This window comes from Lytechinus pictus, chromosome 3, assembly GCF_037042905.1.
Source record: "Lytechinus pictus isolate F3 Inbred chromosome 3, Lp3.0, whole genome shotgun sequence".
Taxonomy (NCBI): domain Eukaryota; kingdom Metazoa; phylum Echinodermata; class Echinoidea; order Temnopleuroida; family Toxopneustidae; genus Lytechinus; species Lytechinus pictus.
Genome location: NC_087247.1, coordinates 52,018,971 through 52,046,649, shown reverse-complemented (window position 1 = coordinate 52,046,649; position 27,679 = coordinate 52,018,971). Strand labels below are relative to the sequence as shown.

Genomic DNA, 27,679 nt, shown 5'->3' with positions numbered 1-27,679 from the left:
TAACCCTTTCTTATAAAAAAAAAAATGGTCACATTTTATGCTAGCTGGTTTTGCTTGCTGACAAAGTTCTGGGAAGTTTAAATTGTACGCAATGTTTGGCCCATTATGCTACTGTTAAATTATATTTAATATAATCATGCAAACAATATCCATTGAGATATATACATAATTCAATGTCTGTGACCTTTGACCTCATGACCCCAAGATCTAATACAGATTATGCATACATGAAACAAGTTGAAGTTGACCTCTCAAATGGTTATTCAATTATTGCACAAAAAAGAAGACATTTTCAGGTATATAATGACCTCTGTGACCTCATGACCCCAAACTTTAACATGACCATTATCCCTCCTACAGACTGGGGTAAATGAATCAAGTTTCCAGTTGTTCGGTCAAATGGTTATAGAGAGAGAAAGAAAATAGGAGAGGGACGGACAGACAACCTGATAACATAATGCCTCAAGCAACCATCTACAGTAGGCGGAGGTAAAATAAATATTCTCCCTGACAGAGTAACTGAAACAAATAAATTGAAGGATGATTTATTTAATATAATACATACATCTCGCATAAAGAGACATAGGCAGACATAACAGAAATATAACATATCATGTAATTCTTCATATGCTGGAAATAAACTATTAAAAAATAGTTTACAGGAGCAATGTTGACATTTCATTAAAACAAATCTTATTTTTCTTTTCAAACATGGGTATGCTTTAGACTTTCTCAGATAATCATATCTCACCCAGTGCATCTGACCTCGGGTCAAAAGTCATTTGAAAGATTAAGCAAGACTTTTCTTCTATACTACTTTCACATTCTATACTAATGATTTTTAGTTCAAATTGACAATGATAGTTACAAGTTTAAGAAGAATGTCACTCTTGTTTTTGAAAAAAATAAATAAATGTAGACATCAACAGAAACTGCATTGATTCAAGCTAAGGACATTTATCATTACCATTGTTACTTAAAGGTCAAGTCCACCCTAGAAAATGTTGATTTTAATAAATAGAGAATAATCAAACTAGCACAACACTGAAAATTTCATCAAAATCGGAAGTAAAATAAGAAAGTTATGAAATTTTTAAGTTTCGATCATTTTTCACAAAACAGTGATATGCACAACTGAGTGACATGCAAATGAGATAGTCGATGATGTCCCTCACTATTTCTTTTGTTTTTTATTGTTTGAATTATACAATATTTTATTTTTTACAAATTTGACAATAAGGACCGACTTGACTGAACCATATAGTATTAAACAATGCTAATTCCACATGTTCAGGGAGGAATTAATCGTTGTTTCACTTGGCAATGAGGAGAAAATTAGAATATTTCATATAATGAAATACAAAAGAAATAGTGAGTGGATGACGTCATCAGTCTCCTCAGTTGCATACAGACCAGGATGTGCATATAACTGTTTTGTAAAATTAAGCGAAATTTTAAAATGTCATAACTTTCTTATTTTACATCCGATTTTGATGAAATTTTTAGTGTTATGTTTGTTGGATTTTTTTCTTTGTATTCAAATGGACTTTTTATTGGAGTGGACTTGTCCTTCCAATCTATTTCATCCCTGTAAAAATAGTCTTTGATATTTGAAGGGGGAATATACAAAGGAAAAATGCTTTCATCATTTGAATTGACATTTTACATTTTATCATTTATGTAAAAAATTAACAGTATTGTCATAAGGTCTACTGGTATAGTTAGCTCATATTGCTAAGGTAGCACTATCTGCATGGCCCATGGACATACAGACAAAATAATCGTTTGGAATCAGTGACTAATCAATCTTGGGCAAAGCGTCACAACCTTTTAGATGTAAATTTCCTCAGACTTACACATATTCTTTACATTCCTAAACATAGACCTACAGCTCACTGGTATAATTGTTCTTAAAAAAACCTTTGAAAAGTGTGTTTTCACTATCCCTTTTATAAAGAAACTAAAACAATTGAATCTCACAGACTATGGCAATTTTAAGAACATTATAGGTGTTGGTGTTCAGGGTTGAATTAGTTAGCCCATTGACGTATTAGAGATGGACATATAACCCTTTCATATCTTTGATCGAACGAGATCCACAGCCTAGTGATTATGTGCATCTTAATGAGAACATTCAGGTGTTTTGACAACAACTACCATAGTCATATCTGATCATTTACAAAGGCACAGGTTTCCTGGTTTTGGTTTTGTTGGCTGATGCCCTGTGTTAGAAAATGTTTTTCAATCAACATACTTTAGATATGGAGCAGCAAAGTTGAGAAGCAGACAATTTTGTGACATCAAATATGTTATCATTTGATCCGCACACTTCCGCATGCACATAATGACCTCAATAACATTAAGTGATAAACACTCTCTACACAATATGGAGATTGTATCTCTGGAATATTAGGAAATAGGAAAATTTGAAAACTGGGATTATACATAATAGAAAATCACTTTATTGCCTCTTTCTTGAAATATGCATACATTTTCCCAAATAAAACACATGGAACGAAGATTGCCAAAGGTAAACCAGAACTGCACATCGATTTTTCAGGATTTAAGTGATTTATCATCTGCGCGTACAGTTTGTGCAATATCAATGTCTAATCACAAATTGCTTCTTTTATCTCAAGGCCTAATTGACAAATATGAAGAGAATTTTATTCAAAGCACAATGATGGTCACATGCTAGTGAATTCATTAACTATTCAATGAGTGTCCATCTCTTATAGGTGCATATTTAGCCTAATCTACATCAGATGTTGGATTACAAAAATAATACCAAATGCATCATTGGTAGCAACACAATGTGATATCAATCCAGGCACAAGCTTTATTTCAAGTAAGGTGTTGTTGCTGCTGTATCACCTTAACGCCAACACTGAACTTGACATTGACTGCTTTCATCATGCAACGTAGAACTGGACTATGTTACATAATTTCTAGAGAAGCATTTACTTAATTGCACAGTATGGCTAAATGTACAGTGAAAATAGGCAACTGTTCATGTACAAAAGGCCAAAAGCAGCCGCATATTTGGCCAAGCTCTGGACATTGTTTTTTCTAGTGCTCAGCTGGCCATTTTTCCCTCTAAAAGGGTGCAGACCCAAATGCGAGTCCGCCTGGCACTGCAATTTGACCCCGGCACTCCACCAAATATTTTTTTTTACATGTAGAGTGCCACTATAACAAAATATTGAAAGGTTCCAATGTAGGTTGGGCCAAGCAATGTTAACGCACAAAATAGGGAGGCCGAGTACCGCCCAACCCTGCCCTGTAAACAGGGTATAGGTAGTTAAAGATGATGATGTTATTTTAATAGTTATAATCTGATTTACTATGTTGTTAAGTCATGTCACAAGGAGAAAAAAATTAAAGATGACTATCCCCCCCAAAAAAAATGTGAGTGATTCAAGGTAATCATTACCACGAGTGGTAACTGTAACCTATAAAATTGTCTTGAGCATCAATAGAAGCCCATGAATTTTCTCTTTCCATACATCCTGTCTATGATTTCCTGACTTAACGTTAAATATAAACTTCTTGCCATGTTAAACAGGACAGCTATAATTACAAAAAATATCTTTGACTCAAAGCCATTAACAATAGATATAAAATCATCGAAGTTTCCTCAATATTATGATTTCCTTCTATGGCAATATGGAGATTCTAATTACAATCATAAGAATTGACTAGCAATTTTGCTGAAAAAAAAGTGCCCTTTCCAACAACGAAAACAAAAGAAAAAATCAAGAAATATGTAGTTATAAAACGTATTCAGAAAAAAACAAACTGTAGAATATGGTAAGAGAGATATGGGAGAAAGAGATGGATTCAATAAATGATTTGACTTTCTTTAAAGTGATTGCACATTTATATATGTCATCAAGGAGGAAATAAAGTTAGCATTAACACGAATACAAGAAATAAGATATGGAAGGTCAATTGCGGTGATAAAGGTCTGATATCTTTCTGATGACCACTGCAGAGCAGTAGAGCTCTACTTCAGGCCATGAATTCCGGATAAATTCAAGAAAAGAAGGGATAAACATACCTAGTTGTTTTCCTTTTGTACGTAAGCAGCTTCCACAACAAATCTTATTGAAAAGACTAAAATGCTAGCTATGTCTAAACCTTATGCATGCCTAAAATCTAATGTAACCCAAACCAAGAAAGAAACCAAGTATTATCAAGTAATAAGCTCTCACCAAAACTAAAGCAAAAAATTGGTACATTCCTTTTTATATTTTTAAATTGATAGGTATTTCTTCATCAACAAGCTTAGCTCTAACAGCTGTACCATCATGTACAACAAGTCTGTTGTTTTTTAGTACAGCATGTCTTAGGACAGCATAAGTAAACAGTATACATGAGACAGACATTCCAGTGTGGACATTCGTCTAGTTGATATTTGAATTCAACTGTTTTAACTAGTGAGAAGTCTTTGACAATTTTATTTTTCTGATGTGAACGTTGCATGGATAATGGCTATGATAGTCTATGTATCTGGTCAGTAGGGTATACTCTCATAACTGTACAAGCTTCAAGCAGGTTTCTAATGTGTTGCTAATTGATATTTATACCTTTAAAAATGACAAGGAAGTAGCTGAAAAATAGTTTCACTTGAAGTGTTTCATTTAATTCTTGTTCTCCAAATTCATTACAGCCTACTTGAATGTGTGGATTGTCAGTACACTTTATAGAAAAACATTCAAAGGCTTTATGTTTGCTGTAACGGTTTGTTTGAAAAGTACTAAACATAAATAAAATCAAGAGAAAGTCTACTAATCAAGATTTGATGTACAGTAATGAATGAGAAGAGAGGGAAAAAGAGAGAGCGCGTAAGAAAGATGGAACTGAGAAGTGAAGCATTGGAGTGTATAAAAGAGGAGAGATTAGCAATCTAATGCAACATATTCATTACATGATAATACATAGAAAAAAAAATCATAAAATATAATGCTCTTTCAGGCCGAAAATGATGAGTTTGAAAGAAATATGTTCTGATAACATATTCATCATAAGCTTGACATTCCCATTGCATCACATAGAGAATAGATTAACAATGTTTGGATCCATTAGCAATCCATCTGCAGACATCATTGATCTACGGCCATTTTTTCAATTCCTTTGGCAATACCATCTTGTGTTTTTGCTGCTACATCTCCACTCTCCTGTGATTTACCCTTCTTCTTTCCTCCTTCTTTCTGTTTCTTCTCTTTCTTGGTTTGTTGCTCATCCATCGGAGATGGTTTGGTAAACTTGATGAATTCTTTGAACTCTGAAGAAAAACATAGTTCACGTGAAATTTTTTAGTTATATGTATATTGTTGTTATACAAATTTTAGGAAGAAAATAGCAAAAAAAATATATGTAAGCCATTTAAGCATGTTCATAGATATTGGAATTTCTTGACAACTAACTTCCTTATAGAATAGGGTTTCACCAATGTCTCAATGAAATGAAATTTCAATTCATAAAATACAAAATGAAAAATGAGTGTGTGACATCATTTGCCCCCCCTCCCTCTCCTTCCACCATCCTTCATTCTTTTCAAAACATTAACATAGCAAGGTCTTATAAGATCAAACAAGTATCTTCTGACCACTAACCTGGAGGCATGAATTCTCGGATAGCTTCTGGAACCACGATACCAGACTCAGTTTGGTTGTTCTCTAAGATAGCACACACCACTCGTGTACTAGCACACATAGTAGCATTCAACATGTGTACATACTCTGCCTGTGAATAAAACAAATTAAAGACAGATTAAATACTTAATTCAATCATCTAACAAAAACCAATGGATCACTCTACCTGGGAAAACCCAATAATAAAATTCCTTTTGTTTTGAAGTTGGCTTGAATGACAAATGAGAAAGAAGTTCACTTTTCCACACTGTTACTGGCAGTCATAACAGCACTTTATTTTAACTTGCCTGAAAGGCTCAAGACCTGTTTCTTTGTATCAATGACAATTCAAAAGCAGCTGTTAAAAGCTATCGAAAGTGAGTCATTTGATTGGTCCATGCCATCTCTTTTTCTAACTTGTCAAAATAATTTTCCTGAAAAAGGTCCCATAGGTGCAATGGACAGTATACTCTCAAGTTTTGCAACATAAGGAAAAGGGGAAATATATATTACTTTTGTTTAAACATTTAGGTCTGCTTAAAAACCACAACATACAATTAAAAGAGAGGTATCATATTGGATCAAATAATTTTTCTACTTCAACACTCCTCAAGACTGTACAGTGTATTATATGTGTTGAAAACAGGAATGTAAATGTCCAACTCACACTGGTGTTCATTTTCTTTGTCTGTCCATATCGTACAAGTAACCTCCTAGCTTGGTAATCAGTACAGTTTGAACATGATACAAGCTCTCTGAATGCACCTGATCCTGCAAACCATGCCTCTAAATCAAGTTTCTTCGCTGCTGCATTGTTCAGGGCTCCTGTCAATTAAATTATGTTCAAATTCACATCTATTATATTTGTAACTCTGATAAAACATTATATGACACAAAACATGAAAATTGGTTATTCAGCATTTTTAAATATTCACACTATAAAAATTGAATGGCAATTTTTTTAAAATACAACAAATAACATATTCAATCATTAAAAATAAGAAAATAAAGTTAAAGAGAATATCAGAATGTAACTGATTTGTGCGACATTTACCACAAGATCAGAGGGATTTGGACAACAAATTAAGTAAAATTAGAGTTGAACAGTATTTAATGTTATCATCAAGGAATTCAACAATAGTGTTTTTGTAAAAAACTGTATATGTTGAATACATCATATCAGACAAATCCTTTGTTTTGAGCTGAATTCAAACTAGTCGCTTGAGGTTACTCCTTTGTAGCTCTAAATATAAAAACAAATCTAATTTTGTGGGTTTTTTGGTGTAAATAAGTTTATTATAATTTCACCAACTTGTTAGACTAACCTGAAACTATTCCTACTATCCTGTATGGAATACCAAGAGATTGACAGAAGTCTTCTGCATTACGCATCATCTCATCAAACAGCTCCCAAGACATGTTATCTTTCGGCGAGGCAAAGCAGAACTGCTCAATCTGTATCAAGAAATCAAGATGATATGAACAAATGAATGAATGAAAATGAACCTGAAATTGATCATTACATTATATGATATTTATTTCAACTTTTCTTCAAAAATAAAGATACAAAGTGCATTACATTGAAATACAGTAGTGAAACAAAATCAAAACTTTATACATAATGACAAAAATGTAAACAAGTAGGTAATAGTGGAAGAGGTTTGTTTTTAATTTCTTCTCTTTTGTTTGAAGTAGTTGAAGAAATAGATAAATACTTCTGTCCAAGTTAATATTCAGTACGCACATAACCTAACACGCAATTCTGACTTTAGAATTTTTATGTAACTAGCTGATGTTATGCTATAGCTGGAAATAACATGTAGATTGGATGATTTCAAGTTCGGTGTTGGTGTTGATAGCGTAAAATGCCGCCGAACCGAGCTTCAACACTGAGCTGGGTTCAGAAGAACGATACCGATTGTGTTATCGATAGCTCATGACATCACGCCTTTGCTCTGCACTGCTAAATCATCTCAACTTTATGTGATAAATTCTTCATGACGAAAGTGAAATTGGAGAGAAATGCATTAAATTGTCACCGTTCAGAATACCAATGCTTTAATTAATTCAAGAATTCAAGAGAGTAGACATTATTGTTCATCAAAATATATAAAGCTCAAATGATTCGTACTGATCTTAGCTGTTAAAGTTGATTTTAAAGAGATGTTTCATCATGTTTGCCGCCTATTTACGAGCTTGAGATTGCCAACACCAACATAAGGATAAACAAGAAATGATCACAAACCTTTTCAAACTGATGAACTCTAAAGATGCCTCTTGTGTCTCGGCCATGTGACCCGACCTCCTGCCTGAAACAAGTTGAAAACCCTGCATACTTCTTAGGAAGGTCCGACGGTGACATCCATTCATTTCTGTGGAATGCTGCAATAGGCTGCTCTGAAGTGGCTATTAAATATTTCTCTTCAATTGTGTTCTCCTCTGCCTTCTCACTGCCCTTTCCTAACACCTGTAATTCAGGAATAAAATAAATGAATTCTCATGAAAAAGATGCCGATTGAACAAAGTTTTATTGAATACATCTAAAAATAAATTTCATAGAAGTGTTATGGGAGGTTGTATTTAACAACATTAATAGGTGATACTTCATCATTTTTGGTTGTATGCTTCATTGCATATGTTTTCATTTAATTCTCATTTTTTTATGGGGGTGGGTTAGTGACAGATTTTTTGTAATCATCCATTACTATGTTAATTCAATGATATTTCAGGTGTTACATACCGTTTAACATTTCTCAACTTGGCCATATCTCCTCATTAAAGGGGAAGTTCACCCTGACAAAAAGTTTATTGTAAAAATAGCAGAAAAAATAATAGAAAATATTGATGAAGGTTTAAGAAAAATCCATCAAAGAATAAAACAGTTATTAGAATTTTTATTATTTGACTTGTGACGTCATATGCGAGCAGCTTTCCTACATCTCCTATGGTAAAAAAAAAATCAATGAAATGTAATTTTCTCAGAAAATTGAAAATGGTTTTCACTGTACCTTCAGTATATCAATAGACAAATAATTTCACACGCGTTTCTATAACGAAAACAAAAATAAGTCATCACAGACCATTAAAAATGGAAATTTATGCATTTTATATTACATAACATGTGGGGCAGCTGCTCGTTTATGACGTCACAAATCCAAAATTTTAAAATTGTAATAACTTTCTTAATCTTTAATGGATTTCCCTCAAACCTTCACCAATATTATTTACTATTTTGCTCTGCTATTTTTACAACAAATTTTTCTCCAGCATGAACTTCCCCTTTAACAGATATTGTTTTTTAAATGGTTTCAGAAAATGCAATACTTAGGTGGAATACAATTTTTCAATAAGCCTGACAGATTAAGCTGAGGTATAAGTACCTTATACAATTCATCATCAAATTGGCTAAGTTGGGCAACCTCTTGCATGACTTCTTTGCGCATGAAGTATGGTGTATAGAGGGGAGTATATCCTCTGGAAGTTAGGATACGAAGTGCATGTTGTTGAACAGCTAATGACAAGAATACAGCTGCTCCCTGCAACATAATGGTGAACATAACAAAATAAAAAGAAAACCTGAAGGGTGAACAGAATATAAATTGCTGGACCAATAACTTTCAATAGTACATAACAGGTATTGACTTTAAATTCTGAAAGGCATGAGGGTCTACAAGACAGACTTGGAGAGGGAATATTTGGTTCTGATCATGTGAATTGTTGCACTGGGAGAGATGGTACTTTGGTTGTTTAACTACTTTGTCAGCTGGAATGAAATCAAGTTCATAATACGATCTTAAATCACTTCAAGTAAGAAACAATTGTGGTTTATTTCAGCAAAATTGATCCAGGGATGGCTGAAATATAAAAAAGATCCAATCTTTGTCTCTCTTGAAAATGGCATCACCCACTTGAGTTAATAATATCATGCATGTAAACACAATAGAAATTTGGTATTAAGACTTTCGTAACCAGAACAAATATCAAATTTTTTACCAATTGTATATATATCAAACTAATTTTACCTCTGCCTTTGCCCAGATTTACTCCTCAATACCTATTTGATTGATCACCTGAGTTTTGGCCATATCTAGCATTAAGGAAGAGCTGTATTTCGGCTTCAATCTACCAAACTTCATCATTTTAACTCTCAATCAGACTTTATCTTCCCAAAAGACAGTAAGACTGAGACTTTAAATGATGACGTCAAGATGGTGGTCAAAACACATCCGTTCCCGATGCCAGATATGGCTGAAATTCAGATGATTGATTACATGTAATTAGACATTGGAGATTAATTCTGGGCACAGAGCTAAATCATTTTCTTACAATGGGCATTTTGGCTGGTTGCTGAAACATATTAGCTGCAGCCATTCCATTTGCCCTCAAAAACTTCTGCAATGGTGATTGACTTTGGAAATAAAATGTGCACTGAGCATGTGCACCAGATGTCCAAACAAGCCTTTATAGAATAAATAATTATTAAAAACTCTGTCCAAGAAATTTCAAGAGATCATAAACACAATGTAACTGAATAACACAGTGTAACAATCTATATTGCCAGCCCTTCGTATTTAACACTGCATACTATCATTATCAACAATAATTTACAGAAAAGATTTTTACCTTGAGGAAGTACCCCCTGTTACCAGCAACCACTGTCCCCCTCTCTGCTTCTATACCATCAATCATGTGAATAAGATCAACATGGGAGTATTGCTTGCGAAGTGAACAGTCGCCAAACGTCCTCTCAATAGTATTCTCATCCTGAAACAAACAATATCATGAGACAAAGGAAATTCCTAATCATTCTAATAAAGCATTCATCTATGTATACAGTATCTGATGAATACAAGACAAATGATATTTGTAATGATGTGTGTGTATAAAGTGCCACATTTATCCTGTATCCATGCAATAATTGCATCTATTGCTATTGACATAAAAAAAATCCATTGATTATTATGGACAATTAAAAAATAAAGTCTCACTATTAATTCATAACTGATATGTGTTAATCCATTTTCCCCTTTTTAATCATTTTTCTGGCTTTTGCCCTGATTTTTTCTCACTCCACTGGAATGGGTTATCATTTTACTAGTCAAGCATGAACTCTAGACAACATTTAAAAGTATATCAGGTAATAATTTTAATCTTCAAACAGATAATTGTTTTACAATTCTCTAAATAATGACACATTACAACCTAGTTGTAAGACTCTTTCATGAAACTTTTTATCAATGCAAAGTCACTAGATGGTGGAATATGATTGGTTAAGTGCAAATATGCCACAGAAATTATACTTTTCTATTAACAAGAATTATGAAAAAGCACTGGTGTGGTGTGACTGTTAAAGCAAAACACATTTGAATCATGCAGAGACATCAATAAGGCTGCATTTATGCGACCTCAAGCCAGAATCATGATTTGAATCATGATTCAAAACACAAACATGAATCACGATATCACAGAATCAGCGTTTAGACGACCGTCATTCCAATGCTGTTTCTCCTCAGATTCGGGCCAATCCAGTGCGCATCACTAGTGCGCAGTTTGACAGAGGAAGTTTTTCGCACGTGTTTCGGCTCTTGAAAAATATTTTGCTTCCAGAATTCAACCTAATTTTGTTTACTTCTATCATATAGGGTCCATATGCTTCTATTCATCTTGTTAGTTAATCCAAAATGGTGTTCGGAAGTGAATTTCAGCGTAGATCCAATTTAATATTGACACTCTATACTCATAATTGTCTCCAGTTAATTCATTTACTAGAACTTGAAGTTGAAGACATGACCAAAAAATGAAAAGTAGTGGACGATGCGAAGACCAACACAGAACTTGAACATGACAAGAAATGCATGCAGAGTAATCATGTACATACAATGAGCATAAGCTTGGCAAGAGTCAAACCGAAAGCCGTAGCCCGACGACACAGTGAGGTCATATAATCATGATTCAAATCACGATATCGTTTATTCGAACATTTTCGTACGTGATTCTGCAGAAACGTCTTTCCAAACGCCCCTTTTTTCGTGTTTCATGTTTGTGATTCTAATCATGATTATATTCAATTTCGACTAAACGCAATCGTGATTCTGCAGAATCATGATTTGAATCATGATTCAGATCATGATTCTAGGGTGAAAAAGTGGCGGATAAACGCACCCTAAGTGAGAGAAACGATAAATACCTCATCATTGCTGACACGCACAGAATCATGAAGCAGATTGCCAATCTCCCACAGACTGGCTTTCCTCTTAGCTTCACATTCTCTTCTCTCATTGTCATTCTTGACAATACCATCATCAACAAGCTGTCTAACCTTCTTTAGCTGTGCTACAGAAAGTGACTGATTCAAAGAAAAATAAATAAAAATACATATTATTAATGCAGACTTCCTTTAAGCATCACATTTCTCTGTAAGTTGACATACCATATGATGACATCATCATCAACTTAGCTTTCTGTGCTACAGTGACAGATTTAAAGAAGTTTACTTTTCAAAAAAAGTACTCTGATTTAAATTTTCATATGTACACAAACATTTTAATCAACTGATAAATACAATATGAAAATGATATTCTGCTAAGTCTATATTCTGCACAGAGACTTCAAAGGACTTTTGTTAATTTTCATGAGATGATATTGCAACATTACTTTTGAAATCTGAAATACATGAAGGGATAATGCTTAAAATTCATATTGTTCAAATAAAATTCATTAACATGATAATATGACAGACACAATGCCAGTCATATTTCAATGTGAATAATTGAAAAATGTCAAGTGAAAGATGTACAATTCACATGGCAAGATATGTACCTGAATTAAATTCAATGAGCTTTCATATTTTTACTCAGATCCCTAGCTTAAGACCTACTTTGAATACTAACATGTGATTCTAATATCTCCCGAGTGAGGTCATCTAGTTGGGCAGAAATTGCATCAGGTACTGGTTGACTCTCATCTCCCACTGGCTCCTTTTTCTGTAGAAGTTTACACATATTGATGATGTTAAATATTTTCAAATATCACTCTAAATATTCTTAACATATATTGTTCAAAAGGTACACTTGTTCCTTAAAAAAGTGACAGCCAGTACAATAGGCGCAATCTTTTTTTTAAGCAGCATCAATTTCTACTTCAGATTATTCAAGGATTATTTGCTATTATCCAACTTTCTCTAATGAAAACTTGTAGATATTTTCCATATATTTCATGCAGCTAACAACAAGGAGAGCATCCTGCAACTATGATTTTTTTAAGTAATGAGAGAAAAAAGAATAAAGAATAAAACGTGAATGTAAACAAGAAAGAAGATTTAAGTGTACATTGTAAACTGCCAATTCGTCTACTGCCAACTCGTCCACTCACCAAATGGTCTACATTCATTTACTCTAATGCCATTCCATCCATCAACATATCGTCTAACAACCATTTGGTCCAATCATCATTTCATTTATGACCATTTCGTCTCATAACCAGATGGTCTAATATCCATTTAATTTTCATTCATTTTGCACAATTTAACACTTAGTCCAATTAGACCAAATGGTATATGGACTAAATGGCCATTGGACCAACTGGTTATTAGACGGAATGGCATTAGACTAAATGAAAGTAATCCATGTGGTGAGTGGACGAACTGATAGTAGAAGAGTTGGCAATTGGACGAATTGGCATTAGACAAATTGGAAGTAAACACTACCCTTATCTAATTTTTTTTCAACTATCTTTAAAACTCCATAACTTTGAATCATCCTACTGCCTCTGGCTAATTGCTGACAATTCTAGAAAGAGATATTAGTAAAAATACAACTGCTAAATATAAGATGGGAATAATGTGGAAACTTATTTTGATGAAACATTATTTCTCTCCTCCTTACCTTCATTTTTTCTCCAATCATTTTGCTGCACAGGTTTTTCAACTTGTTGAGATTGTCTGCTTGATAGCGTACTGTGGTATAACAAAGGAAATGGAGGATAGAAAGAGTAAAATTATTGCACCATTTTCCATCCATCACAGAAGACTCCAGAACATACCCTGTCCCTTGCATATTCCTTTATAATAAGATATCACTTCCTAATATTCTGTTGTTGCATTTCATTTTTACACCCTTCCACGCAGGAAAAAAAATTCAGCTTTTTTTTCTTTTAAAACCTAGCTGTGTACATCAATATAGTTGAGTGGCCAGGAAAATAGATCCTACTTGTACTTTTTGCAATATGAAAATACATTTTTTAATTATGTGCTGTAGGCTGAAAGAATTGTGTATTGTGCTGAAAGAACTGTATGTGCATGCTCATCCAATGTACAAGATTACGATAAAACCTTGTTATCACAGTTTAGTAACCCCTAAACTATGTTCTGAAATAAGTCGACAATGTTTGTAACATTTGTTTAATTTCTCTTGATCTAGTGGTTACATGCTTAATTTTTTTCTCCCATTCTAATTTTAAAAAAGTTTGTGCTCTCACTGCTCTTCATTTTTGACTTGCTATCAATTTGAGGGCCTCACAATATATCCTTTTTTCTTGTTACAATAATTATTTTATTTTACAGTGTGTTACATGTTGCACAGGCTCAACAGAGATAAGGTGGTTGAAGACTGGTGGTGCAATTTTACTGCCAGTTTTGCATTTTCAAATATTATTCTAATTCACAATTTCTTTTTGCATCCCTATAAAACATGACACAATACAACAAGAATCAATCGAATCAAATGATTCTTGAATAAAACATAATTATTGTAAAATTTATACAAAATAACAAAATACATAAAGTATGCATATTGTTACATATTGAAACGCCCGACCAATCACACAACGGATCAGTGCCCACCTATTGTTCCCGCGTTCGTGCGTACGGTCCTGGGGATTGGTATAAATAGACTACGTTATCAGATAATTTTCGTCACTTGATAAAGAGTTGCAGCGGTACTTGAAAGCTTGTGAACACTTTTTGCGAGAGTGATCACGAATTTCCTTGCTGACCATAGTAAATTGCGAGACAAATGAATACCCTCTAGCGATTATTTCAGTCCGCAATAATGAACCTATTTAGTATGCATATTGTATTTGTAGATTTTATTGCTGGACATGACCCATCATAAAAATTCATGATTCAAATTTTTTTTTAATGGAAAAAAAAAAACAGCATCAAGCCTGTCTACTTAAGGACGTTCCACAGTTAAAGTGAAATCCATGCCATTTTCACTAAACTTTTCACATAGATACTTTAGAACCTTAATATTCGAAATATGCAAAAATTAACATAGGTCCATGTGCTTGATTTTTTGCTATAAAGCTTCAAAGTTCACCCAAATTGATGTTCTTAAGCATTGCGCATTCAAAAGAATTTGGCATTTTTAGACCGCCCAAGATTACTACAATGAGTTTAAACCTCTATTACTCAGTCAAAATACATGAAAAAGTCATCAAATTTCGCAAGAGAGTTAATAATTGTATCGTTAGAATGGTGAATCTATTTATAGTGCTATTTGTTTGCAATTTTAAGTTTAACAGCACTGTCAGTTTTTTAAAAAGGCGTAAACGATAACAAAATCCCAATCTCAAAAATGTAAAATTTCAGTAAGAAACTACAAACGTACAATAAATGCTGCACTTTATTCAAAATCCATGTCATTTTCACCAAAATTTGCAGAATTGTAGAGGAAGGTATACCTAAGAGGTACAAACATTGAAAAATAGGGGTTCATGTGCTTGTTTTTAAACTATCAGCATTTTTATTAGAGCAAATGTGCTTTTTAAAACACCAAAAATGCGCCGAATGCTTTGTATCTATGTGAAGAAAAAATCAAAACCACTCTACCATTTATTCAAACTCGGGGTAATATTCGTGATTCTTGGCAGCAATGCAGAGTAAAGTATTTTACAATTGTAGAATTTTTTTTTTTGAATGGTCCATGGAATAATTCCATTTTTTAGCTTCATGAAATAACGCATCGGATCTGCAGTTAAAGTGCAGAAGATGAGAAAAATCAGCTCATACCCGCAGCTAATTAATCACCTGTTCATCCATTGTGACGTCAGCGCGCAGCGTGTAAACTATGCGCAGATCATAATGCGCACAAACATAACTGTGGAACGTCCTTAAAGGAGAATGAAACTCTTGGAGCAAGTTAGCTTTTGTGAAAGCAGAAAAATCAAAGAATAAGATCAACAAAAGTTTGAGTAAAATAGGACTAGAAATAGAAGAGTTATGAGCATTTGAATGTCGAGATCACTAATGCTATGGAGATCCTCCCATTGGCAATGCGACCAAGATCTATGATGTCACAGATGAACAACTCTCCCCTTTTGGACACTGAAAATATACCCCAAAACATCTCTTTTTGCTCATTCTAATCATATGACCATGGATAGCTCTATGATATGACAAACGATTCATCAATGATATAATGTTGTGAAACCTCTGAACTTGTCCTCTCATAAAGAGAACACCTCACCTTGTGATAGACTTAAAAGTGAGAATATAATTTAAATAAGTACTAAAGTAATGAGGGAGTTGTACGTGTGTGACATCACAGATCTTGGTCGCATTGCCAATGGGAGGATCTACATGGCATTAGTGATCTCAATATTCAAATGCTCATAACTTTCTTATTATTCATTCAATCTTCCTCAAACTTTCAACAATATGTTTTTTTTTTTTTCTCTTTGATATGGATTAAGCTGGTTTCAAGGGTTTCATTCTCCTTTAACTTGCATTAGACAGATTACATAAGATAGGATGGATTCTGAGTTTAATTTCAATGATGAATAGTCTGGGCTGGTAAGGGGTCCTAGACCTATGCAGGTCCTACAGCTACGCACCACTCGTTGCAAATGCTATTTATATGGCAAAATGCACTTTCTACAGGAACTGTGGCTGCTGTGTGAAGAATGGTTCCTTTTCCTAAAGTCAAGGGTCTAAACTCTGTTTTCATTTTTTTTAGTTATATTTACTTCCTACAACAATATGAACATATTTTAGAAATTGAGGCACACAAAATACAATTTCTTTGCATGAGAAACTGAGTGAGTAGCTTTATAGGCTAAACTTCCAAATCCAACAGAAAAAATCAAGTCAGACAAGAGCCTGATTGAAAAACTCAGCGGGATTTCAATAGTAAGTTTTGCAATACTTTCTTTTTAGCCTTAGGTAATGATCTGCAGTAGAGTAACTAGTCAATCTGTTCAAATATTAAAATTGTCATGACTCATAGTTTTTGATGTTTGAAAACAAAGCGTGTAGCTTTGGGTCCCCGGGGGTATTCTGAAAAGTCTCATAAGTTTCCTCATAACTTTCCTCATAGGTTACCCTTTTAATGGAGCACTAATAGACCTCCAATGAAATCTCTATTAGCGCTCAATTAACTCCCTTTAGGCCACTCCCCTACTAAGCCAAATTGGCCAATCAAATGCGCTCTTACAACGTAAACTTTTTTACTAGCGCATAGTTTCTCTTCAATTTGCTGGCTGCTTGCAACGCAGCGCCCAGCTGCTGCAGACTGGTGCACTGCGCCATGATTTTTTATACAAAGAATTTTTTGCTGAAATATAATGCTAAAAGTTTTTACATCAGAGATTAGAGTTCGTTATGTTGTTAGAATTAACTGTTGTCTTGTCCCTTTCTCTCTCATTGTTCTTGTACCTTTGTTTTGTTTTGTTTTTTCAATTTCAAACCCGTTCTGATTTTCACATCCACCTATTTGAATCCATTTGTAGCTTTCGTTGTTTTTTCTTTTACAATATTTTATTTTCCTCTGTCTCGGGGCCCTGCCCGGTGGGGGGGGGGGGATTCTTCTATAACATTAATTCCTGCTTATTCAAAAAATAACATACTTTCCCAATTTATTATATGGAAAATCTTCTCCAACAAAATGCTGATTTGAATAAAAAGATCTAAAAAATCACACAAGCAGAATAAAGCCAAAATTTTATTACAAGGCAAACGCCAAGCGTTGTCTCGCCTGCATATTGCAGTCATGAAGAGACTGCATGTCAAAACTATGCTATATGACTTAGATGGACCTCTGTTACGAGTTTGGCGATCCCACCTCGAAGTTATAGAAAGTTATTGTGTGTACAACACAGCACAATGCCAGTCATGGAAAGTTCATTGACCTTTGACCTTAATCAAATTCAACTCACATTCGAACTTGACCTGCACCTTCAAGAGATGGACCTCTTGTATGAATTTGGCAATCCTACCTCGAAGATATAAAAAGTTAATTTGTGTACAACACAGCACAGTGCCAGTCATGGAAAGTTCATTGACCTTTGACCTTAATCAAATTCAACTCACATTTGAACTTGACCTGCACCTTCAAAAGATGGACCTCTTATATGAATTTGGCAATCCTACCTCGAAGATATAGAAAGTTATTGTGTGTACAGCACAGCACAGTGCCAGTCATGGAAAGTTCATTGACCTTTGACCTTATTCAAATTCGGCTCACATTTGAACTTGACCTGCACCTTCAAAAGATGGACCTCTTGTATGAATTTGGCAATCCTACCTCGAAGATATAGAAAGTTGTTGTGTGTACAGCACAGCACAGTGCCAGTCATGGAAAGTTCATTGACCTTTGACCTTATTCAAATTTGGCTCACATTTGAACTTGACCTGCATCTTCAAGAGATTGGCCTCTGTTATGAATTTGGCGATCGCACCTCGAAGCTATAGAAAGTTATTGTGTGTACAACACAGCACAGTGCCAGTCATGGAAAGTTCATTGACCTTTGACCTTATTCAAATTCGACTCATATTCGAACTTGACCTGTACCTTCAAGAGATGGACCTCTGTTATGAATTTGGCGATCTCACCTCGAAGCTATAGAAAGTTATTGTGTGTACAACACAGCACAGTGCCAGTCATGGAAAGTTCATTGACCTTTGACCTTATTCAAATTCGACTCATATTCGAAATTGACCTGTGCCTTCAGGAGATGGACATCTGGTATGAATTTGGTGATCCCACCTCGAAGATATAGAAATTTATTATGTGTACAACACAGCACAGTGCCAGTCATGGAAAGTTCATTGACCTTTGACCTTATTCAAATTCGACTCATATTCGAACTTGACCTGTGCCTTCAGGAGATGGACCTCTGGTATGAATTTGGTGATCCCACCTTGAAGCTATAGAAAGTTATTGGGTGTACAACACAATTGTTGACGACGACGACGCCGAAAATAGTGATACCTATGTCTCGCTCCGCTTCGCAGGCGAGACAAAAATCAGATGTACAAAAGTTATGACATTTTTTTTATAGATGGGGAAAATGATGGCATCACTCACTCACAATTTTTGTGTATTTTATTCTATGAGAGAATATATATTTAAATACTAGAGTAACTAGAGGTATCTATTCATGTTTTTTTATTGTGGGAAACAAAGTTTGATTCATCCCTGAATTAACATTGCTGCACCTTCCTTGATTTGGCAATCTCAATAAACTGTCAAAATAATGTGCGAAAATAAAATACTGTATGATGCTAATGATAAAAGAAAATATAGAAAAATAATAGTCATATTTACACAATTTCTGTTTCATTTTTCTCTCTTTCTCATTTCTTTATGATGATGATGACTATAAAACCTTCTTTCCCTTTATTCTATTCCTGTTTTATACCTTTCTCCTTAATTCTCTTCCTTCCTACTTTTGATCACAGTAGTAAACCGAATATAAGAAACAATTAGCAAGAGATGATGAGACTTAATGGACCTCTTATCACCATTATCTTTTACCATTGGAAAGTCCGCTAATTGAGCGCTATGAGACTTTTCAGTAGCTATATTACCCAAAAATTAAGATAATAATAAATATTGACGAATGATACATCAAATGAAAGGTTTTTGCATTAGAAATGCAACAACAAAACAATTAAGAAAATTCGGCCATTCGTTAAGGAGTTATGGGTAGTAAAGATCTATTTTTTAAAACCCATTCTGCCGCATGTGATGCCTCAGAATTTTTCCGATAAACATTTTTTTTTTTTTCATGTTTGAAAATTGCTCCACGTCATTCAAAGAATATTTTCCCTCAAGTCTTGCGCAACTTTTGAGTCCAAATTTACGATGCTCAGGTATGCAGTCTTAAAACATTTAGTAGTACATGTCAGCCCCCAAAATGCTGAAATATGCGATTTAATTTTCACAAGCAAAAACCATAATTTCATAAACCATAAAACTTATTTCCCTTAAATACAATTTTTATTTTTTTATGTATGTGTTTTTGTCAAAATGATGTAATTGATCTCGCCATTTTAACATGGTGACAGATACGAGTGTCGTAATCTCCAAACAGCTGTGACAGCTATTTTCAGAATACCAAAAGTCTCGTAACTACTCAATTAAGTCTTTGCGCGGTCATAACACGTAGTATTGCAAGTGCGCGCAACTCGACCCTACCAAATAAGGAAAGGGGCACTTAAGTGACTTTTCAGAATACCAAAATGCTAATTGAGCGCTAATTCACCGCTAATTGAGCTTTCGGAATACCGCCTGTAAGATTTATAAAGTGTATTATTTCTTTGAAATATTTAACATGACGTCAGAGACGTTAATCGAGTTTTAGCATTATTTATCTGGGTCAATAGAGGGCGTTGGAAATTCGCCATGCCAAGATCGACAAAGATTTAAAGTTCAGCCCGTCGTGACTTTACAGTAGAATTCAAGATAATCGGTACAAGGCCAATGTTGTAAGTAAAAAGACCTTAATATCTCCTTAATGTAATGCTTAACTGAATATATGAAACCAAAATTAACTCAAAATGATAATTAATTTGTTGTTAATTTAGCTCATAACTTTGGTGAAAGTGTTTGGAGTTTACGTATAGAATACACGTGTGATAAACGTACCGTATATTGATATTGTACATTGATAGGTACTTGGATGTGTACTGAAGAGTGTTGCGTAATAGCATAGCGCTACTGTGTAGTAATCTCGCACACAGTGCATAGTCGGTTATTCATGTTCAAGTTGTAAACGAAATGGAATGTCAAATAAACAAGTGTTGTTCTTTGTTAGCTGCATTTGGTTCTAAGTTGTTGAAATAGATAAAGTACATGTATAAGTTTGGAAATAAGGCATTAAATCCATGCAGTTTTGGTGCATTTGAAAGGTAAAATGAAAGCATAGTGATTGGTTTGAGTAAAGTTATTGCTAGTCAGTAATGCCTAATAGAGTATAAGATAGTATATACTAGAGGCAAGGAAATATTTGATTTAAGTATCGTAGTTGATATAAAGGACAAATGAGACAAAGTAAAGATTTTTTTTATTCAACCACATATAGCAAAGTTTATTCAAGGTTCTTTGAACACATTTACAGAATTTAAAGGTAAATTTTGTTACAGAAAACCAGAATATTGATTTATGCAAGATTCAAACGTCACAATTAATTTGTGCGATACATAGACTATTTATTTCATCTCGTGCAAATACATAATTGTAAAATGTAACTGCATATATACAGATGCTTATTATTGTTTGTTTATATTTTTACGCTACAGATTGAAAAGGCTCGTGATTTCACAGACACAAGTAGCAGAAGAATTGTCAAGTAGGGAGGCAACGACCTTAGAAACAGATGAGACTTCAAAATATGGGAGAAAATATGGGGCCTATGCCATCAGAGATGAAAGCGGTAGACCCTTTCTAGTGGGCCTTAGAGACCTGGCGACCAAATCCGGGAAGGACACTCTGGATGTTTGCAAACAAATTCTCTGGGATATAGACAGTCTGTATTACAGACAATCAAACAGCTCTGCATCACATGAGCTTCTTTTCCGAATAAGGAATACCATGTCCGACCGTGCTGTGACATAGATGAAGTTTAGCAAATTGTTGGAAACGTACAGGGCGGAGATTCTTCCTGCTGTGATTGAAGGATGGGCTCATCTCGATGGAGATCTGCAGAGGGAAATGACGAGGCTAAACAACTTTTTCTGTGGGCTGCATGGCATGGTCCATATTGCAGAGGTAGTGAACAAGACGGCAAGAAAAGTGGAATGCTTACACTTTGAAGGTGAGAAGAACGTCCCAATCAAGGATTCCAAATTCAAGAGGGCATCTGAATCTGGAACATGCAGGATGATCCGGACTGTGTGCAACGTCTTCGCATATGACGGCGATGCCAAGACAAGTTGCCATGGAAAGTTTGTTACAACAGTACGAAACGACCTCAAAAGGCATTGCCGCTCACACCATATAGAGGCAGCAGATTTAACATCCTCTTTCACAATGCCTCTGTGGTGTTCCTGTTGCACCAGGAAATGAGGGATTTTTGGGAAAAAGATGGAGGAGCCCCTTGGGTCCTCCATGACCTTGGCATCCCCTTTTTCATGGCTGGGTGCAAAGCCCTCGGCTTGATCTGTAAATTGATCACTACCCCACTATGGAATCTGATAGAAGATCCCAATATACACATCTTGGATATGAATGCCAGGTACTTGGAGTTAATGAAATTCTTTACAACTGCTGAGATACCCAAGTTCATGGAAGGAGAAGCAAGACCTTTTCCTGATGTAAACATAAAAAAGACGCACTCTACCATGCCCTCATCCAACTTGGCCCTTAAGTAAATTTGATTCTTTAAATTATTTTTTTCTTAATCAAAAATAGAGATAAAAAAAATGAAAATTTTCTTGCCATATTATTTTACACCAATAGAGGGCGTACACAAAAATATGCCCAAAATTCAAGTTTTTAAGCGCTCTAGTGAATACAAAAATTATTCCCAAGTTACTAATGAAAAATAAATTGCAACTGTATGGAAATTAGTAATTTTGGTCACAAAAGTGATATTTTAAGGGCGATTCCACACTAGAACTTCAAAAATATCATAAATTTCAACATGCTTTCAATAAGTCATAAGCAATGTAATATTTTACTATGATTACCTAAATTTTATGAAAATTATGAGTTTTAACCAAAAGTGATGTCAGATATAGTTTTTTTTGGGGGGAACAATGGAATTTTCAATTTTCAATAATTTTGCTAATTAAATAGTCAAGTACAAACACTGCCTGAAACAATTATTGGCAAAGCACAAGAAGATTGAAAATATTGCAGGTCAATGGAATAATGTATCATTGATGGTTCCAAATCATATCTACAACATTTTCATTATCCATAATAGGGGCAGCCCTGATTTTTCCGAACCTATTTTTGGCAATGTCCCGTACGACACATAAAAATGCAAAAGTTTTTCCTACAATTTTATTTTTGATGATGCAATTTCACAATATCAGTTTCTCTTTCTTTGACCCATGGGTGATCAATTTATCCCATAAGGATCTAATTACCAGAGCTGCCAACATTGGGATGATAGAATCCAGTAGATTTCGCGGAGGTATGATTTTGTGAGGGAGCGGCGGAACGTTGTCCCACGGATGGGAGTTTTGGGTAGCAAAACACATTAGGAAACAACATTTGATAGTAACCGACAGCTGTCTAAACCATCAAAAAAAATTCTGATAGATTAAATGCACATTAGAGAGAATTCATGAATTGTCATTGACTAAATATACACTTCAGGCAATACAGTAGATTTTTTTAATAATTCATAAAAGAATGAATTCAACATGAAAATACCTTTATAATTGGCCAGAGGGGGAAGGGGATGCAGAAGTGGTAAACATGGTAAATGAGCTTTATATGTGGACTGTTTAAAGTCTCTGAGGGATTCCTGTGAAAATTGTCACACAGTCCCATTCTGCTTGAAAACTATCTTTATACTTCGACAAGTATTTTGTCGTCTTGGATGACTCCATCTCCATGATCTCCATGGTCACTGGCGATGCGATTGTAGTGTGGATGAATCGGGACGGGGCGTGCTTCGCACAGCTCAGCCAGCCAGCGCCAGGCTAGCTCACTCACGAAACTCGAAAGAGAAAATGTTCGAATCCGATCAACTCAAGTGAAAGTAGGCGAAAAAATCTCCACTTTGCTTCTAATTCTTCAAGATTGTCAATAAAATTATACCTGAAATTGAAAGTCGAGGTGTAAAAAAGTAATCCACTTGTTAATCCCATCGTTGATCCACAGTTTCAGCTCGAATAAGGCGCACGGAAGCTTACGAAAAATGCCTCGCAGTGCTCGTGAACTTTAATTCTCGGAGCTTCCTGGCGCAGCGCGGCGGGCTGGAGCCGCGCCGGGGCGCATCGGGGGCCGGTGCATGGAGTACCGCTGAAGAGTTTTCATCACACACACATGCAGAACCCGGGGGGCGTTTCATCAAACAATTAGTCGGTGGTTTTCTCCGACTAAATGTGATTTTCACCGACTAATTTCAGTTTCACCGACAATTTTGCCATCACCGACTAAATTCCATTTCATCAAAATTTGTCGGTGATTTTCTCCGACAAATTATTGGAAACCACCGACTAATTTTGTCGGTGGCCTTCACCTACCGACAAAACTTATTTTCACCGACTAATCAGCCTTTTATGGACTTTAGCAGCTAAAATTTATCAATTTCAGTTGATTTTGAATATAACATTTTAATAAATTGCTTATTTTTCATTTCATTAAGAAAATTCAAAGAAAATGTATTTATTTTCAGTCAATGACAAATAAAAAGTAGACATTTCAAGCATCATATTTTTATCTTTAAAGCTATATTTTCATAAATTAATTGATACAATTTGATAGGAAACACCTTCAAATGTACACATTTTTAAAAACATTTATGTTCTTCTCTTCAACCCGAATAAATCATTGTGCATTTTTTAATCAATAATGTCTGAAAATGTCTGTGACCTCATTGACTTTTGTACAAGTTTTTCAATATTCATTAGTGTTGTTGGTGTTGCTGCTGCTGTTGTCATCGTGGTTGCTGGAATTTCTGTTGTTTTTGCTGCTGCTCTTGTTGTTGTGGGTGTGGTTGTTGCATCTCTTACTGCAGTTGTGGTTTCGGCTGCTGATGCTGTTGTTGCTCCTGCTGCTGTTCATGATTATTGAAGTAACTGAAATGGAATTGATTTATAGAGCATGTGATATTTTACTAATAAAAGATATTAATTTCCATCATTATTTATATCAAAGTCATTTATTCCTAATTTAATTATCATTGTTAAAACTTAAATTTTTAAAAAAATTGTATGTTTCAAATAATAACTTTAAGTTCTAAATGGTAAAAGTATTGTCACCAAAGCCTTATTAAACAACAAAAACAAAAAAGTTAAACAAAGTAATGCATAAGAAAATTATTAAAATGTACATGCATACACAATTGATTTTAATGACTTTGGTTTTTCTCATTGGTTTACCAAAGAAATGGAGTCAAAATCCAAAACTATCACATTTGGTCTTTATTTCTTGATTTAAAGCAAAATGCTGATTTCATGCAAGAGTCATGTTATAAATAAAAAACCAACATCATACCTGCTGATTTCTGAAGTGAGTGCACAATCAACAGGCAAGATCCTGGGGCACGCCCCCCCCCCCATACCAAGATCATTTGAATTAGTGAGGTTTAATGACTGCTTCTGTAGTCATTACATTTATCTGATTTATACAGGCCTACAAGAGATATAAAAGAAATTGTGTTCTTTTTGGGGTAATCTTCCGGTGTTCCTCCCTGACAAAGCAGATGGTGATGGTGTGTGTGTGTGTGGGGGGGGGTCTAATATAAATGCAGAACAATGGAACATTCATTTACTACTTTGGCAATAGAAAGCAAGTCACACCATCTAGCATTGATTGATATTGTTGTTTTACAACTGTCCAAGAAATATCACCATTAATAATTTAAGCATCTAAGCACTTATAGATGTCATTGTTTTCAAATATTGACTGGTAGAAGACCAATTAAAGAAGAGAACAGTACCGGTAATTTAATTTTCTTTTAATGTGACTTTACTTTCTTCGCCAAAATGAGGCAGTAATAATTAAGAGTGTTTTACCTTACAAGTGACATCACATTTCATGCCTTCTTGTCTTGCTCTCCTAAACCTTCAACCATTTATACTTTGGTAACTTTGCATCTCATGTCTGTCTGAAAAGTTTGGGTGAAGCCTCCACCTGAAGGAAAAATAGCATTGAAATAACTAATTAAAATATTTGCCATAATCGTGTATTTCTTCTCACATGTATATGTACATGTCTAAAACAGGAAATAAAACATCTTTTGATAACCATACAGGTTTCATATAGAAGGGGGTAAATAAGGGTTCAAGTTTTTATTATGTTAATTAAAACTACAAACAATAATAAATGACATGCTCTGGCTGAGAAACTTAAATAGAGAAATTATTCCTCACAATGTAGCTTGTATGTACATACACATGAGAAAGTAGTGATAAATGGATTGAGGGGTGAGAGCAGGGGCTGCGGAAACGGGGGGGGGGGGGGGGGTGCATGTTAGCTGCAGGGTCAGCGGAACAGTTTCTAAAGTGAGCGAGCTGACCATGCAAAACATCATAACCAAATGGTCATTTTACATTTTCAGCCCCCACATTGTTTTCCAAAACCATGTACAAAAATTCAAAATTGACCATCTGCTAATGATTTTTTGCATGGTCAGTCCCCCCCCCCCCACTTTCGGCTAAGCCCCCTCACTTTCAAAACCGTTCCGCTGACCCTGCAGCTAACATGCAAAACATATTGATTATTTTATATGTCTTTCATGTTTATGTAATGTTTGCATTATAAACTGACTTTAAATAGAAAATCTGATTAAAGTCTGATTTCATTGTCATTGATGTGGGTTTTAATGATTTAACATTCTGCAACCCAAAAAATATCCATTATTTTGTAATCATTATCGCATTTTACTAGTCTACATGTTACCTGTGGTTGCATTTCAATCTCAGTATTTCTTCACCCACTGCCAAATCTTCTGCCACATGTTTATCAGATTGGCCGCTGGCACATTCCTTGCTGTAGTAGACCAGTCAGAGCCTAGCTTTCTAGTTCCAGACCCGTCTCCTTCTGCATATTGTTAAAATGTCCATAGTCTGAAATTAAAATATTAATAATATCACATTGACATACATGTAGCAAAGAAATTATGTAGATTTACACGGTGATCATTGAAAAATACTGCACTTTCAATGAATATTGTTGACATTTCATAAAGGGGAATGATCAAATATACCAATCATTTTTCTTCTTTTATTATCCTGAAATTTATAGAATTTACCAAAAAACGGTCAACAATTTATCCTTTTTAATTCATATAATTTTCAATTGATTATAAACAAGACGGTCATTAACACATTAACCATACAAATAGTAAAACAGTTTTGTCAATATTTTTTTAAAATTCAAATATAAAAAGATTTTTTTTTTCTAACCCAATAGCGCTTGGATACCTTGCCGGTTAAAAGCCAAGATAAAATTAATAAAAAAATATGAATAGGCTCCTAATTCATAACTGCAGCAAATTGCATCCCCATCAAACCGTCAACTATTTCTGGACTGTGACCTTTGTTCAAAGGAACTTTAAAATGAGATTCAAGGCAGAAAAATACTTGGGATTGATGAGATCCATTACATATTCTCCTATATTTTTTTTCTAATGAAGAGACCTTTAACCTTTACATGCTATTTAAGGTTGGGTGTGACTAGACTCTTTATGTGGTACGACTTTATGTGGTACGACAATATTTTTCAAAAAATAGATTAAGAGACATTATCAACAATAGTTTAATTTATTTACCCCAATAACACTGATGCTATTGTAGATTCAGTGTCAAAATTTATAGGATGCTAAATAGTAATTTGTTTTAAAAAATGACTAAGATAAATAAAAGCAAAACAAACTTCATAATCGCACACAAATGAGGAGCATTATATCGTCTCCCCCCAATTTGGACAATCAATCTTTTTTAAAAGGGAGCTATGCAATGGCTCATTTCACGTGGGTGTGCAAAGTCAAAGAAAATTTAAGATAGATCTAGGTCTACAGGCTATACCAGTATGGCCACGGGCCGGGTGCACCATTTAAAACTTGGAAGTTGGATCTAATTTTTTTAAATAAGTCCTAGATTTCAATTCTTATTGGGTGTGAACGCACCTCTCCGCTCTGCC

General features: G+C 34.6%; 1 protein-coding gene and 1 long non-coding RNA gene across 2 annotated transcripts in view; both read right to left on the bottom strand.

The window, feature by feature from the left end:
- Nucleotides 1-529: 529 nt before the first annotated feature.
- The window catches only part of LOC129257045 (serine--tRNA ligase, cytoplasmic-like), a 32,860-nt gene continuing 5,710 nt past the window's right edge, over nt 530-27,679 (bottom strand). Inside the window, exons 2-11 of the mRNA XM_054895273.2 lie at nt 13,520-13,590; nt 12,527-12,619; nt 11,824-11,982; nt 10,260-10,400; nt 9,017-9,172; nt 7,882-8,103; nt 6,962-7,091; nt 6,304-6,461; nt 5,619-5,748; nt 530-5,287 (exon numbers count right to left, since the gene is read on the bottom strand). Coding sequence (XP_054751248.2) covers nt 5,106-5,287; nt 5,619-5,748; nt 6,304-6,461; nt 6,962-7,091; nt 7,882-8,103; nt 9,017-9,172; nt 10,260-10,400; nt 11,824-11,982; nt 12,527-12,619; nt 13,520-13,590 — 1,442 coding nt within the window. The 3' untranslated portion in view covers nt 530-5,105. The remainder of the gene's footprint in view (nt 5,288-5,618; nt 5,749-6,303; nt 6,462-6,961; nt 7,092-7,881; nt 8,104-9,016; nt 9,173-10,259; nt 10,401-11,823; nt 11,983-12,526; nt 12,620-13,519; nt 13,591-27,679) is intronic.
- On the bottom strand, nt 20,927-26,604 carry LOC129264746 (uncharacterized). The gene is made up of 3 exons (XR_010293109.1): nt 26,438-26,604; nt 25,552-25,669; nt 20,927-24,612 (listed from the first exon to the last, which is right to left on the bottom strand). It is a non-coding gene; the product is annotated as an uncharacterized LOC129264746 (long non-coding RNA).